General features: G+C 34.5%; 1 protein-coding gene across 3 annotated transcripts in view; it reads left to right on the plus strand.

Moving 5' to 3' along the window:
- The window catches only part of MALRD1 (MAM and LDL receptor class A domain containing 1), a 1,140,778-nt gene that overhangs the window by 355,426 nt on the left and 767,707 nt on the right, over window positions 1–17,645 (plus strand). For all 3 annotated transcript variants that reach the window (XR_011976660.1, XM_072651641.1, XM_072651639.1), the window contains exon 8: window positions 831–985. Coding sequence is in view for 2 of the 3 variants with exons in the window: in XM_072651641.1 (XP_072507742.1) it covers window positions 831–985 (155 nt within the window). In the remaining variant the exon portion in view is untranslated. The remainder of the gene's footprint in view (window positions 1–830; window positions 986–17,645) is intronic.

Raw genomic sequence — 17,645 nt, forward strand, 5'->3', positions numbered from 1 at the left:
GATGATAATGCAAGAAGATAGCATTTTGTTGGATAGGGGACATTTGTGCATGTTTTTAAACAGAAGAGAAAAAATCAACAGAAAGAGATGAAGGATGAATAATTTTTTTAAAAGTTCAGTAGAGCAAGATCTGAGAAGGGACTGGATGGGACAATGGTGATGATATGATTAAAAGCACAAATAGCTGAGTTAACTTTGGCAAGATTTAGGTGGTGATGCAAAAAGATTTTTAGAAGTAAAGATGAATGAGTTCTTGGCATGACAACTGGGTGACATATATAGTAATACTCGGCCAAGTGAATAAACAGATTGGCATGTAGCAATGAGAGACCAGTGAACGCTGGATACCATGAATTCGAAGTGTAGCATATAAATAAATAAATACAAATAAATAAATATAAATAAAATAAAGGATTGTCCTTTCTTTCGTTCCATCAGTGGTCTATAGCTTGACACAAGTAATGGAAGTTGATGGTGGAGGGTGGCCCAAATTTGATGATACCCTGAAGGACACAAAGTAGAGGCTAAAGGCTGGAGAATGGTACATTACCAAATGGCTAACTTTAAAGTCAAGATTTGAAGGGAGGGAAGTGGTACCAGAAGAGTGGTGATGGACTAAGACAATAGGAAGGAGCTGAAGAACTAGAGGTTATGATGTGCTGGAGATGCATTCTATAATTTTCATTTGGTTCCATTTATTGCTATTTTATACCCTTTAGGACAAAGCAGTTCTTTTTTGGTACCACTTTATAAAAAAGTATATAAATATAGTTTTTTGTTTAAAAAAGTAATTAAATATATAAAATGTCACATTCCCCTTTTCTTTTCAGGTCACTACATGTGGGTGGGAGCTAATAATGGCACATTTTCCAGAAGTGCATATCTTATCAGCTCTAAGTGCTACTGCTTTGGGAAACATTGCCATCTTCAATTTTATTATGCTATGGCAGATAGTGTTCTGACTCTGGGACTGTATAATAATAAGGTAAGGACATGTGTTCACTTTTAGATTTAACAAAACAATGAAATTCCTTCTCTTATCAACATGTTTATCTACTTAAAAACAAATATCTACTATAACATGCAGCTGCGCAGAGATGGAAGAGATTTAAAGGTCAGCCATCTAGGCCAACTGATGACCCAACAGGCAACCCCTAAACAAGAACCCAGATTCTAACACCCTGACAAGTGATCATGCAAATTCCATTTGATGACTTCTAATCTTGGTGAATTTACTGTCTTAGGAGACAGCCCATGCCACTTTTGAATTTCTTTAATAATTGCAATATATTCCTTTAAATTGAGCCAAACAGTACCTGTCTACAGACCACTCCTTGGTCCTAATTTTGTACTTCGGAGTCAAGTAGAAGTCTTATTCCTCTTCTTTCTCTCAGCATTTATGATATCAGAATATACCTTTCATATCCTCAGAATGTCTTTTCTTGGGTAACATTCTTCCAATTTCTTCAATCCATCCTCTCATGTTGATAGTAGCCAATAAATACTTATTAAGAGTCTCCTGTGTGTTATCACTGTTCTAAGTACTGGGCATAGAAATACATAAAGGTAAGATAGCCCCTTCCCCCAAGAAACATACAATATAATACTGAAAGACTAACAAAAGGAAGCTGTAAGCCAGGTGGGTTGCTGGAGGCTGCCATATTACGCTACTAATTCATATTGAACATCTATCTACTCAGCAAAATCCAGTCTACTGTTGGATTATCATCAAATGTATATATATTGTTACATGACCATACAATATAGTTACCATAGTCATTCTTTTATTTACTATGATTTCATTTTCTATACTTAAAAATAGATTAAAAAATTCAGGAAAACATTCAAGAGATACGATAACGCAATAACTCTGATAGGAATAACTCATAAACTTTTAAGAACATCATAGTACAGTGGAAAAAACATTGGCATTACGGATGTTGAATTTGAAACCTCATTCTGCTACTTACTTCTGTATAACTCTAGGCAATTTACAACCTCTCTCAGCCTCAGTCTGTACATCTTTAAAATGTACTCTGAATCTCAGATCTGATGAACTCCACAAACTTTTCCTCCTGACCTCTATGCCTATTAGAAATGAGCAATATGCAATTAATTACTATGAGATAATGCTCTAAAATTTAATTTGTCATATTAGATACAGGGATAATATATGATGTATGTAGGGTGCTTGCTATTGTATCAATAAAGAGAAGTTGTTTTATGTTTAGTAATTGCACAATGAAGTCCAGGACACCATGGAGAAACTGATGAAGCAGTTAAAGAAGGCTGGAGGAAACATTGAAAAGATCAAATGTGAACATATCTACTTCATTTTCTTTTCTGGTTATGTTCCATTGAACCTAAATAGCCCTTGATTCCTGTCTGATTTCTTAACCTGTGTGACTGCTTCTTGAATGTCAATAGTTGAGCATTAGGAGCTGCTCAGATGTAGCTGTACCAAACCTTACTGTTTGATGTTCAGCCAGATGGAGATGCTGAGGGAAGTCATGGAGTAAAGCCAAGGTCATGTTGGAAGGGATGGTAGAGCTTTGGCATTTTAAGTTAGGTAGAAGGGCAGATGGGGAGAGGACCAATGTCATACTACCTTTTGCTTCAGGGGTGAAGGAAAAAGAGAGTTGAAAAAATCTGTTGTGATTTTTCAGATGATATCAAAGGTCCTCAGAGATCAACGGTAAGAACAAAAGTTGAATATTTGATCAAAGTGTGAAGTTGAAACCATGGCAACATTTTCTCTTTCTGCCTTAAGGCATGTATCAAAGCCAAAAATGCACTTGTTATCAGCATCAGGAAATGTTAATAATGACTTTTATCAAAAGAGCCAGTCACTCTATTATAATTTAAAACTTTGTAATTTACAAGGTTGTGCTTTGTAACAGGTGGGTGGGGTCTAGGATGGAATAAACTGTAGATAAGGTTAAGTCAATTGAGGCATCAATGAGGGGGGGGGAGGGCGGAGATTGTGTGTTCGTCCTTCTTGCCAAAGAAGACCATGCAGGGCACAGAGATGAATTTGCATGGTGCACAGTGGACCCAAGGACATTTCCAGATTTCTACATTGTGTTTGAATGCTTAGCCCTGGCCATATTTATTTCTTTTGTTTAGAAAGTTAGCTCTGAGTTGGAACTGAGTTGGACAGAGGTGAGAGTGGGTGAAATTGGATAAGCAAGCAGATGCAGTGTAGGTATATGGGAATATTCAGTATTCCTTCCTTGTGCCCCACTTCTATCTCAGTTTTCATGTTCTTCTACATAATTTATCATATCCAGTTTGCAAAGTAAAAATTTAGGGTTTATAAAGCTACAGAAATAAGAAATGGAGTGGTTAGGGAGAAGAGGGCAAGATTTTAATTCTCATTTGATTCTCATAAAATCCTGGGAGGTAAATATTCTTATTATCATCTCCATTTTACAAACGAGGAAACATAGGGAATGAAGTTAGGTATGTTGTCCAGGATCATGCAGCTATTAAATGCCTGAGGCTAGATTTGACATCAGATCTTCTAGCTCAAGTCTCTCACATCACTTAGCTGTCCAATAATTTTGAAAGCTAATTTTAGCTCAATCCTACTTGTTCTTTTTTTTCAATTTGTATTAAATACTTACTTTGTGTCAGGCATTGCAATAAATGCTAGGAATACAAAGACAAAATCCAAAAATCTTTCTTTTAAGGGCCTTACATGCAAAGTAATTTCAAGAATGGAAGATGGAGGGGCATATGATGTCAGCAGTGATTTTTTTCCCCTTCTATTAGTTGGTTGGCTGAGATACAGAATATAGCTAAATTCCTGAGTGGAGAGGGAATCAGTTAACCATCAAGCATTTATTAAGCACCTACCGCATCTACATAGTCACACTTTACACTGGAATAAAAAAGGTGTTTTGAGGAGATACTATATTTTAATTACTAGATAAATGTAGGCAATTATAAATATTCTTCCCTGTCCTGTCATCACATCTGAGTATTCTGATCCCCTCTATTTGTCTTTTCTTGAGGTAAAGAAAAGAGAAGGGAAGGAACTCTTCTATACTTTGTCTGGAACTCTTCATTGTCAGTTAATCAATGGAATCCGAAGTTACTAGTTAGAATGTTACAACAATAACGTAAAAAGAATATTAAAACATTTTTGTTCTTTCTGTGACTGAGTAGTTAACTAGACCTTCCCTTTAGACAAAGAAATTAAAGTTAATAATATTTTAAAATTACTTATTCCCAAGTATGTATTTAATATCCCTGGCTTCCTTGTAGGGGCAAGGATTATTTAAACCTGTTTTTCTGTTATCAACAGCTTTTAAAAAGTTTCAGTGTAGGTTAGTATAGAAGTTGAGAGTTCTGGTAGGAATCAGATAGTTCAAAATAATTAATTATCCATGTGCCCAAGCTATTTAAAGTGAATCAACATCTTGTTTGTCACTGGCCATCAAGTACGTTTGAAATGGTGATAAGGAGATCTAGCCCTTACATGTGTGTATGAGACAGGAGGTGAAGAAGTTCTTTTTTTTATGAGTTTAATTGATTTGAGAAGTAATGGAGAACCATGTGAGATATAGACAAAGGATTGGCATGGTGTTGAATCCATGATGAACTCTGCATGGGAAAGTGAGGGACAATGAACCTAGAGTCTGCACTTGAGCATTTGTCTGTATGTGCACACATGTGCACTCCATGAGATGGAGTTTTGAATTACTTGGTAATGATGAAACATTAAGAATAATAATTCTAGTGATTTGTAGAACTCAGTTTTAGTTGTAGCCACCATAAAAAAATAAACATTTTTATTTTAGTTCCATTGTGTCTCCTGTCTTAAGAGGAAAGAATAAAATGTTTACCAGATGGGGAATAGTTAATGAAAAAAATGGAGACAAATTGATGCATGTGCTACAACTGGCTACTGACTAGCCATAAGTTCAATCTGATTTTATCGTGCCTTTGGAGAGTGTCTTACTCTTTTTGTGGTTTTGATTCAAAGTTTCTTACCTTGAGGTCCTTAAACCTACTTTTGAAAAAATTTGATAACTATTTCAGAAGTTTCCTTTGCAACCCTACATATTTTGTACATTTATGAACATAGTTTTGAGAAAGTGTTCATAGTCTTTGCCATATTATCAAAAGTGTCCATGACACCTAAAATGTTAAGAGCCCCCTTCTCCATTCTAATTATATTTTGGGTGTAAAAAAGTTCTGTGAAGTGTTTCTTAATTGCAGTGGAATAATTCACTGCTATGATCCTACTTAAGTCATAGATTCATATTACAACACAAACTTTGATGGGAAAATACTTGAGTTATCTATTTTCCCAGATTAATCCCACCATAGATTAAACCCTTAGGCCATCAAGAAATTTAAGGGCATCTAAAGGTAAGTGGGCATGACTATAGACAGGCAGTGTGGTGTAGGGAATGGAGAGCAGGTCTAAGAGGATAGAAGAGCTGAGTTAAATTTTACCTCTGACGCACACTACGTGACCCAGAGTAAGTCACTTCATTTCACTGCCCAAGCACTTCTCTGAAACTATAAATTTTAGAGTAGGTATCAAACTGCTCTGGTAAGAGTTTCTTCATTAGGAATTCTAATTTTTAATAAATGCATAGCTCTGGACTAAAACATATGGAGCCATAGAAAAATTTTACAAATAGAATTCCAGACCATGTCTTCTTAGATTGTCAAGTGTATGTCTTTTCAATTGCTAAATTTTGTTTTTAATTTAGTCCTTTTTTGGTATGAGAGTATTGTCAAGTACTATCCCAAATGGAAGGGGAAATTGAAGGATTATGGGAAATGGAATTCATTCAGCTTTTGGGTTACACATGAGTGTCAGGTCAGTTATCAGCTGATTGCAAGAGAAGGGTACTATTTTAAGTAACTAAATATAATCATGACCAGTAGGAGCTCAATCATTGATACGTTTAAGGAATGGCCTACTTACACAGAATTTGCTTCTGCTCTGAGATCTGGTGAATTTATCCTTTCTCCACTTAATCCCTCTCTTCTGCTATCACTTGCCCTCATGAGTTTCTTGTTCACTTTAAATCTTGTTTAAGTTCTGTCCTTGTTTTTACAATGGATTTTGTCTCCAGTTAAAGATGTTTTTTTTTCATTCTGGGCGTTTGCTATAAATGAAAAGAACACATTAATGGAAAAGACAAATAGGAAAACAAAACATAAATGCAGAAATAAAAGACAAAATATTCTTCCTAAAATGGTTAAAAAAGCAGTATAAGAATAATTTTAACTGATTGTGCATGGTAATTTACATACTTTGGTAACTTACAAGCTATTTAAAAAGAGGAGCTTTAATTTTAAGAGGGTGATCCCAATCTCATATATGATGTTTCTTTTAATGTTTCGGGGTTCTTTTCATGTTATCTTCATTTGCATACTATTAGTCAATGTATGTATCATTCTTTTAAATCTACTTTCTTTACTTTGCAGCATTAATTAATGTCTTCTCAATTTCTTGAAATTCTTCATGTCCTTTTAGCTTTAAGGTATAATTTTATTACATTACATGTTCATACGACACCATTCAGTCATTTCCCTGCTTTGGACACACAGTTTGCTTCAAGCTTTTTGTTATACCAAATAATGGTCATGTAAATATTTTTGTTCAAATATTACTTTTCTTCCTATCAGTAACCTCCTTGCAGGTATAAATCTAGTTGAGGAATTTTTGAATCAAAAAAGTATATACTCTTACTATATAACATATATATATGTTATAACATATATATATGTGTATATATTATATACATATAGATATGTATGTTACTAAATATGTGCTATACCCAGCACATAATGCTGTGCTGTATTACTTTCTAAAATATTTGAACTTGTTCATGGCTCTACCATCACATAGCATTCTTTTCTTCCCAGAGTTACATTAAATATTATTTTTCATTATCTCTGCCAGCATGCCACAATAATGCAGAATAGCAAACAAAACAAAACAAAAAAAGATTTGATGTTAGCTGACTGAGGTTTCAATATAAATTCTGCTGCTTGTTATCTGAGTGTTCTTGGGGAAATCTTTGACCTTTCTAGGTGTCAGTTTCAATAAGAGGTCTAAAGGTCATTACCAGTTCTAAAACTGTGACCTTATGAAATATATTTTACTTGATGATTTTAAGCTAATACTTTAAAGCCTTAAAAATGTTACAGCTTTCTTAAATTTTGTAGACTGGTGTTAATTCCCTAAATATTTTGGCATTGGTCTTTAAATTCTAATCTTTTTATTATTCAGGCAGAATTGTTTTTATGTGAAATATAATTTTTAAAAATGATTTACATAATTGATATATTTTCTTTTATGTCATTCTTAAAAAGATTATTATCTACCATTGTCCTTTAATTTTCATATACAGATGATCTGTTCATTTTGGATATAAGTTTAAACATAACTTTTACCAATTAACTATTCAGTTTTCTCAGAAGTTAACATATAATAACTCATTATATTCCCAATAATTTAAAAAATAGTATTTCATTTTTAATAATTATATATAAATGCATTTTTATATTAATTAAAAAATTTTTTAGTTCCAAATTTTTCCCCTCCCTCCCTTACCACCCCCCTTTCATAAGGCAGTAAACATTGGTTTTGTTTGTGCAAAATCTTTTAAATTTAATATAATCAAAACATCAATCTTATATTTCATAATATTCTCTATATCTCGTTTGATCGCAAATTGTTCCTTTCCCCATAGATCTGACAGGTAAACTATTTCTTGCTCTCCTAATTTGCTTATGGTTATCATGCTTTATGTCTAAATCATGTACTTATTTTGACCTTACCTTGGTATATGGCTAAGGATGTTGATCTATGACTGGTTTGTGCCATATTGTTTTCCAGTTTTCTTGGCAGTTTTATCAAAAAGTGAGTTCTGTTTCCAGAAGTTGGGGTCTCTGGGTTTAGCAAGCTCTATGTTACTGGATTATTTACTACTGTGTCTTGTGTACCTAATCTATTCCACTGGTCCACCACTCTGTTTTTTAACCAGTACTAGATAGTTTTGATGATTATGACTTTATATTATAGTTTGAGATCTGATATAGCTAGAGTGCCCTTGTATTTTTTAAAAAAATTAATTCCCTTGATATTCTTGCCCTTTTGTTCTTTCAGGTGAATTTTGTGGTAATTTTTTAATAGCTCTATAAAATAATTTTTGGAAGTTTAATTAGTATGGCAGTGAATAAGTAAGTTAATTTAGGTAGGACTGTCACTTTTATTATGTTGGATTGGCCTACCCATGAGCAACTGATATTTTCCCAGTTGTTTAGATCTGACATTATTTGTGTAAAAAATGTTTTGTAACTGGAGAGCAAGGAAAAGTTTACCTGTCATATTTATGAACAGATGAATTTATGACCAAACAAGAGATAGAGAATGTTATGAAAGGCAAAATGGATAATTTTGATTACATTAAATTGAAAAGTTTTTTGCACAAACAAAGTCAATGAAACCAAGATTAGGAGGGAAGCAGAAATTTGGGAAAGAATTTTTACAACCAGTGTCTCTGGTAAAGGCCTCATTTCTTTTTTTTTTATTTTTTTTTTTATTTTTTTTATTTTTTATTTTTTAATGTTTAACAATCACTCCCATACAATTGCGATTTTATCCCCCCCACCTACCCCCCACTACCCCCCTCCCTCCCTCCCTCCCCACGACTGCATACAATTCTGTATAGATTCTACATATACTTTCCTATTGAGTATATTTTCACTATAGTCATGCTATGTAGTCAGACTAAGATGAATGAAAGAAATCGTATAACAAATCAGAACATGATACACAAACACATACACATACACAGACATGATCTGCTACATTATGTGAGTGACTTCCATATTTCTCTCTCTGAGTGTGGAAGGCATTTTGCCTTGAGAACCACCATTGGGATTTATTTTTTTTTTTTTGTAAGAAGTTCTTGTGTTATTACAAAAATCTAGGTCTACCAGAAAAAACTCTCACACACTGTGGTCGTTGCTGTGCATAAAGTTCTCCTGGTTCTGCTCCTTTCACTCAGCATCAGGTCATATAAGTCCCTCCAGGCCTCTCTGAAGTCTTCTTGTTCATCATTTCTTATGGCACAATAGTACTCCATTACATTCATATACCACAATTTATTCAGCCATTCCCCAATTGATGGACATCCCCTTGACTTCCAGTTTTTGGCAACTACAAAGAGTGCTGCTATAAATATTTTTGTACATGTGGGACCCTTTCCCATTTTTATGATCTCTTGGGGATACAGTCCTAGTAGCGATATTGCTGGGTCAAAGGGTATGCACATTTTTGTAGCCCTTTGGACATAGTTCCAAATTGCTCTCCAGAATGGTCGGATGGGCTCGCAGCTCCACCAACAATGAATTAGTGTTCCAACTCTCCCACATCCTCTCCAGCATTTATCATTTTCTTGTTCTGTCATGTTTGCCAATCTTATAGGTGTGATGTGGTACCTCAGAGTTGTTTTGATTTGCATCTCTCTAACCAATAGTGATTTAGAGCATTTTTTCATATGATTACAGATATCTTTAATTTCTTCCTCTGAAAATTGCCTGTTCATATCCTTTGACCATTTATCAATTGGGGAATGACTTGTATGATTGTACATTTGGGTCAGTTCTCTATATAAAGGCCTCATTTCTAAAAGATGAAGAGAACTGTGTGAAATTTATGAGGAATACAAGCTATTCTCTAGTTGATAAATGGCCAAAGGACATGAACAGGCATTTTTTCAGAGGAAGAAATTAAAGCTATTTATAGTCATATGAAAAAATGCTCTAAATCATTATTGATTAGAGAAATGCAAATCAAAACAAATCTTAGGTACCATATCACACCTATCAAATTGGCTAACATGACACACAGGAAAGTGATAAATGCCATAGAAGATGGGGGAAAATTGGAGCACTAATTCATTGTTGGCAGAGTTGTGAACTGATCGAACCATTCTGGAGAGCAATTTGGAACTTTGCTCAAAGAGCTACATAAATGTGCATACCCTTTGACTCAGCAATACCACTTCTAGGGCTGTATCCCAAAGAGATCATAAAAATGGGAAAAGGATGCACATGTACAAAGTTATTTATAGCAGCTCTTTTTGTTGTGGCCAAGAGCAGAAAATCAAGGAGATGCCCATCAGTTGGGAGATAGTTGAATAAGTTGTGGTATATGAATGTAATGGAATACTCTTGTGCTGTAAGAAATGATGAGCAATAGACTTCAGGAAAACCTGGAAAGGTTTATGTGAACTGATGCTGAGTAAAGTGAGCAGAACCAGGAGAACATTGTACAGAGTAGCAGCCATTGTGTGATGAGTGACTTTAATAGACTTAGATTTGCTCAGCAATGCAAAGACCTAAACAACTCCAAAGACTCAGGAAGGGAAATGCCATCCACATCCAGAGAAAGAAATATGGAGTTTGAATGCAGATCAAAGCATACTATTTGCTCTCTTTTTTTGTTTTGTTTTTTTCTTTTTCATGGTGCCTGTTATTCATTCTAATTCTTCTATACAATATGACTAATGTGAAAATATGTTCAATAAGAATGTATACCTAGAGCCTATATTAGATTACATGCCATCTTGGGGAGGGAGAAGAGAGGTGGAGAAAATTTATGGAAGTGAATGTTGAAAACTAACAATAAATTAATTCATTTTAGAAAAGGAAAAAGGTTTTGTTTATGTGTTCATATCGTTACTAGGTGTGTCTTGGCAAATAGACTCCCTAGTAGTTTGTCTACTTTTATTTTAAATGGAATTTCTCTTTAAATCTCTTGCTGCTAGGCTTTGTTGGTAATATATAGAAATGCTAATGATTTATGTGGGTTTATTTTATATTCTACAACTTTAAGTTGTTAATTATTTCAAATAGCTTTTTATTTGAGTCTCTAGGGTGTTCTAATTATACTATCATATTATCTGCAAAGAGTGATAGTTTTGTTTCCTTATTGCCTATTCTAATTCTTTAATTTCTTTTTCTTCTTATTGCTAAAGCTAACATTTGTAGTACAACATTGAATAATACTGATGATAATGGAAATCCTTGCTTCACCCCAATTTTATTGGGAAGGCTTCTAGCTTATCCCCATTACAAATAATGCTTGCTAATTTTTTTAGATAGATATTACTTGTCAATTTAAGGAAAGCTCCATTGATTTCTATGCTCCAGTGTTTTTGATAGGAAGAGTGTATTCCATACTCTCTGATCTTTTAATACCAGACTTACTAAATAGTGTATCATTATGATTATGACTCCCCAATATTCGAATTGTTTCTTTTTGGCTTCTTGCAATATTTTCTCCTCGATCTGAGAGTTCTAGAATTTAGCTATACTGTTCCCAGGATTTCATTTCAGGATCTCTTTCCAGAAGTGATTGGATTCTTTTAATTTTTATTTTATCTTCTGGTTCTAGTCTACCAGGGCAGTTTTCTTTGATAATTTCTTGACATATGATGCTCAGGTCCTTTTTTGATCATGCTTTCAGGTAGACCAATAATTCTTAAATTATCTTGCCTACATTCTTTTTTCAGGTCAGTTGTTTTCAAATGAGGTATTTTACATTTCTTCTATTTTTTCCTTCTTTCGATTTTATTTGATTGATTCTTGATGTCTCATGGAGTCATTAGCTTCCACTTGTCCAATTTTAATTTTTAAGGAGTTAATCTTAACCTTTTTTATTGGGCAACTCTATGTTTTAGGGAGTTGTTTTCTTCAGTAAATTTTTGTACCTGTTTTTCTATTTTTTCTGCTTTCTTTATGAAGCTGTTAATTTTTTTTCATGATTATCTTTCATCACTCTCATTTCTTTTCCCAGTTTTTCTTCCACCTCTCTGATTTTTAATCTCCTTTTGGAGTTCTTCCAGGAGTTCTTTTGGGCTTGAGATCAATTTGCATCTTTCTTTGAGGGTTTGCATGTAGATGTTTTGACACTGTTGTCCTCTTCTGAGTCTTCCCTGCCAACATAATAACTTTCTATGGTTAGGTTCTTCATTCTTTCCTGCTCTTTTTTTACTCATCTTTTCCAAGTTATTTCATTACTTTTAAAGTTGAGCTCTGCTTCTGGGATGGGATGGTCATTGTACCAAGATTCTTATGTGAAGGGCTACAGGTCCTGCCTTTTTGCATAGCACTGTGCTGGTGCTGCCCTGAGGAGACCCTTGTGCTATGCTAGGCTTGTCAAAGAGTAATGAAACACACTGACAAAGACATCTGTTTATATTTGTGGGTGAATTTCAGGTCAGATCTCTTGTTGTATATGTTTATTTCCCAAGCATGCCTTTGACATTTTTAATGTTCACTATATTCCCTATAAGAAACTAGAAAATGAGAAGAGTGCTAGATTAAATTTGAAGTAGATTTTAAATTTCACTGTGTCTTTTCTTTTGAGAATATCCTGCTGAAAACTGTTTCTCCCCTAGAAATTCATCTAAAGAAATAAAATTAGTTAGAAAATAGAAGAAATGTCCTAATATGATACAGGAAAATTATGACCCAGGCAGATACATGAAGAGAGATAGGCAGAGTGCAATCAAAGAATTCTCTAAGTGACATCTCAAAAAAATAATTCTTAAAGCAGAAGAAAAAGGTTAAAGATCATGTGAAAAATAGTTTGATGATTCACCAAACAGTTAACATTTATTAAATACTTGCTACATGCAAGACACTGTGCTAATGACTGGAATGTAATGTAAAAAATGAAAATCTTCATGCCCAATGTGCTTAAATTCTATCCAGAGAAAGAGAATAAGTACATCAGTAAATATATTACAAGTAAAAATTAAAAATAAAAAAGGAACCAGAAATCAGTGGGTGGGGAAGAGTGAGATAGTCCTCTACGGAGGAGGTAGTAATTGAGTTGGTTCTTGAAGGAAAATACATTTTTTAAATTGATTTATTTGTTTTCAGTTTTCTACAATCACTTCCATAAGTCTTATATTTTCTACCCCTCTCTCCCTTTCTCTCCTTTATAAGGCATGTGATCCTATATGGATTCTATACATATATTCTAATTAACCACATTTTCACATTAGTCATGTTGCATAGAAGAATTAAAATGAATAGAAGAAAATATGAGGGGAAAAAAAGACCAAAATAAAACATAACACAAAAGAAAATATTCTGCTTCATTCTGTGTTCCAATTCCATAGTTATTTCTCTGGATTTGGATGGCATTTTCCCTCAAGAGTCTTTGGGGCATGTTTTAGGTCCTTGAATTACTGTGAAGGGCTAGGTCCACCAGAAACAGCCCTTGCACACTGTGGCTGATACTGTGTACAATGTTCTCTTGGTTCTGCTCATTTCACTCAGCATCAGTTCATATAAGTCCTTCCAGGCCTCTCCTGTTCATAATTTCTTATAACACAATAGGATTCCATTGCATTCATATACCACAACTTGTTCATTCTTTCCCCAACTGATGGGCATCCCCTTGATTTTCAGTTTTTGGCCACCACAAAGAGAGCTGTTATAAATATTTTTGTGCATGTGGGACCTTTTCCCTTTTTTGTGATCTTTTTTGGATACAGTCCTAGAAGCAATATTGCTGGGACAAAGGGTATGTACATTTTTGTAGCCCTTTGGACATAGCTCCAAATTGCTCTCCAGAATGGTTGGATCAGCTCATAGATCCACCAAAAATGAATTCGTGTTCCAACTTTCCCACACCTCCAACATTTATCATTTTCCTGCTTTGTCATATTAGCCAATCTGATAGGTGTGATATAGTACCTCAGAGTTGTTTTCGTTTGCATCTCTCTAATCAGTAGTGATTTAGAGCATTTTTTTCATGATTATAGATAGCTTTAATATCTTCCTCTGAATACTGCCTGTTTATATCCTTTGACCATTTATCAATTGAAGAATGACTTGTATTGTTGTAAATTTGACTCAGTTCTCTATGTATTTTAGAAAGAATGCTTTATCACAGACACTTGTTGCAAAAATTCTTTCCCAGTTTTTTGCTTCCCTTGCAATCTTGCTTGCATTGGATTTGTTTTTCAATTTAATATAATCACAATTATCCATTTTGCACTTCATAATGTTCTCTATCTCTTGTTTGGTCATAAATTTCTCCATTCTCCATAAATCTGACAAATATACTATTCCTTGCTCCCCTAATTTGTTTATAGTATCAGTCTTTATACCTAGATCATATATCCATTTGGACTTTATTCTTGTGTATAGTGTCCGGCATTGATCTATGCCTGGTTTCTGCCACACTGTTATCCAGTTTGCCCAGCAGTTTTTGTCAAACAGTGAGTTCTTATCTCAGAAGCTGGGGTCTTTGGTTTATCAAACAGTAGACTGCTATATTCATTAACTACTATGTCCTGAGTACCTAACCTATCCCAATGATCTACCCCAATTAGCCAATACCAGTTTTGATGCTTGTTGCATTATAATGCAATTTGAGATCTGGTAGTGCTAAGCCACCTTCCCTAGCATTTCTTTTCATTAGTCCTCTTGATATTCTGGACCTTTTGTTCTTCCAGATGAATTTTTATATTATTTTTTTTTGAGCTCTAGAAAATAATTATCTGATAGTTTGATTGGTATGGCACTGATTAAGTAAATTAATTTATGTAGAATTGTCATTTTTATTTTATTGGCTTGGCCTACCCATGAACAACTGATGCTTTTCCATTTACTCAGATACGACTGTATTTGTGCAAAAAGTGTTTTATAATTGTGTTCACATAATCTTTGGGTTTGTTTTGGAAGGTAGACAGACTCCTACGTATTTTATAGTGTCTATCATTGCTTTAAATGGGATTTCTCTTTCTATCTCTTGCTGTTGGGCTTTGTTAGTAATACATGGAAATGCAAATGATTCATGTGAGTTTATTTTGTAACCTGCAACTTTGCCCAAATTGTTTATTATTTCAAGTAGTTTTTTTTTTAACTTGATTCTCTAGGATTCTCTAAGTATATCATCATATTATCTGCAAAGAATGATAACTTAGTTTCTTCTTTGTCTATTGTAATTCCTTCAATTTCTTTTTTCTCTCTTATTGCTATAGCTAACATTTCTAGTACCATATTGAATAACAGTGGTGATAATGGACATCCTTATTTCACCCCTGATATTATTGGAAATGCATCTAGCTTATCTCCATTGCATATGATGCTTACTGATGGTTTTAGATAGATGCTGTTTATCATTTTAAGGAAGGCTCCATTTATTCCTATGCTCTCCAGTGTTTTCAATAGGAATGTGTGTTGTATTTTGTCAAAAACTATTTCTGCATCTATTGAGATAATCATACGGTTTCTGTTAGTTCTGTTGTTGATATGATCAATAATGCTGATAATTTTCCTAATATTGAACCAATCCTGCATTCCTGGTATAAATCCTACCTGATCGTAATGCATTATTCTTGTGATAAGTTGTTGTACTCTTTTTGCTAATATCTTCTTTAAAAGAAAATACATTTTTGAAGGGTGGAGATGAGAAGAATATGTGTTGCAGAATTGGAAAAGAAATAAGTTCAAAGGCTTGGAGTTAGGAAATGGAGACTCAGGGTTGAGTAATAACTCATAGTCCACTTTTGATGGAACATGGAATTTGTCAAGAGGATAGGCAGTGACACTGTTATTTCATTGGTATAGACTCTCTATTATAGAGAATTCCTATAGAAAGAAATATCCTCTGTATATGCAGGTCATCTCTTCTACAATCTAGAGTTTTAGAAAGTTGATTCTCTAATAGGTTAGATACTTATCTAAAATCTTACAGTTAGTATATAGTTGGCATATGTATGCAAGACTGGAACCCAAATTTTCCTATCTCTGAATCTGGCCACTATACTATATTGAAGAGGAACATTTCTATATAAGACTGAAAAAGCAGCTGGGAATCTGACTACAGAGTACTTTAAGATGGTTTTGGCAGCTTTGTGAAGGAGAAGTTAGGGAGGGAACACTATTATCCTGTTATAGTAGTAGTGGTGAAAGAGATGAGGGCTTAAAATAATTATTGGAAATATGGATGGAAGATGAGATGTGACAGATGTTGTGGAAGTAGGATCAGTAAAACTTGGCAATGATAACTCTGAATGTGATGGAGAGAGAGGAGTCAAGGATCTTTCTGAGGCTCTGAATATAGGGACCTGGGAAGATTGGGTTGCCATCAATACGAATAAGGAAGTTTGGAGGAAAAGCAGGCATGTAGGTGGCAGATAATCAGTTTTACTTTGGATATGCTGAGTTTGAGATACTCAACAAGCAAGCCTTTGCCAAAGGGTGACTTGAGTTTAGGAGAGGGATTAGGGGTAGAAATTGAGATTTGGGAGTCATCTAGATGGTACTTGGGAAATGTTGAGAAATATAAGAGCAAACATGTAGAGAATGAAGAAAAAAAGACCCAGGTCCAAGTCCTAGGGGATTCTCATTGAAGAAAAAAAGATGGGAAATGTATACTAATCCAGCAAAGGAGACTGAGGAGCAGAAACATTCCCACTCCTCTTACTAGTATCTTCTTTCTGAAGAGTTTAGATAAAGCATAACCATCAGGAGAAAGTTTTAGTCAGTGGGGCAATGTTTTCTGCAGAGAACCATGTTTCACTGATCATAAGAATGTGGAAAGTTACTGAAAAGAAGAGATTGAGGATGAAGCGAAGGATAAAGTGGGACTTCCAGAGGATGAGAGAGAAAGAGAGAGAGAGGGAGGGATGAAGGGAGAGAGGGAAGAAAAGGAGGCAGAAATGTCCATGGGAGTGACAGAATTGAACTAGATGGGTGCAAGAGTTGCAAGGGGAGGTTGGGGCTTTTAGGGGCAGGGAACTTTCACTATGGGGGACAACAACTCTAAGTCACTGGTATTCAGGAAATCAGAATTGTAAATTTGGGAGCCAATTTAAATTCATTTTAATTCATTGATAACATCTGCTGAGTGATCACTGTGTAAAGTCTTGTTCCAGGCCTTCAGTGGAAACTAAAAAGTAGTGAGCTGTCCTTGGTTATGCAGAGGTCATCATGTAGCATTTTAATTGACCCTAAGTTACCTCTTTGAAAACAAAAACAAATCCACAAAACTTAGGTTTAAGGAATTATTAAGTTAAAGAACCAGCTCATGCTTTAGGAAAGCAATAACCACTATCCAAGGATATGAATATTAATGTCTACTTTAGAAACCTTATTTGAAATATTTTCTTTGAAAAACATTGCTATCCATAGCAGAATTTCCCTTACCAATAGTACATTTTCAGGTAGCTTGTCATGATGTTTTATTTTTTAACATATTTTGAATGAGAGAAAATTTTTTGGAAATTTTATAACTAGTTTGACACAGTATATGCCCTTTAAAGCTGGAAGGGAAATGATCATTTTTACCTATGAAGGAATTGAGGCTCTCACTCTGTCAGCACTGTTCAATACTTCAGTATTGCTTTCTACTCTTCTCTCTTTGGAACCACTAAGCTGCACTAATCTCCCATCATGTCCATTTTTGTGCTGCATCGTGGGGGCGAAAGCTTAAGAGCTCCCAGGAGAGGGAGGATGGTTTGCTGAAGAGGAAATTGCAACCTAGAATTGATGGCATTTCAGGCAAAGCACTCTGCTTCTGGTTCTGAATCATTTACCATTTTTGGCCCTGTGACTCTGAATCTTAGTGTTAGTGGGGT

Source organism: Notamacropus eugenii, chromosome 3 (genome assembly GCF_028372415.1).
Source record: "Notamacropus eugenii isolate mMacEug1 chromosome 3, mMacEug1.pri_v2, whole genome shotgun sequence".
Classification (NCBI taxonomy): Eukaryota; Metazoa; Chordata; class Mammalia; order Diprotodontia; family Macropodidae; genus Notamacropus; species Notamacropus eugenii.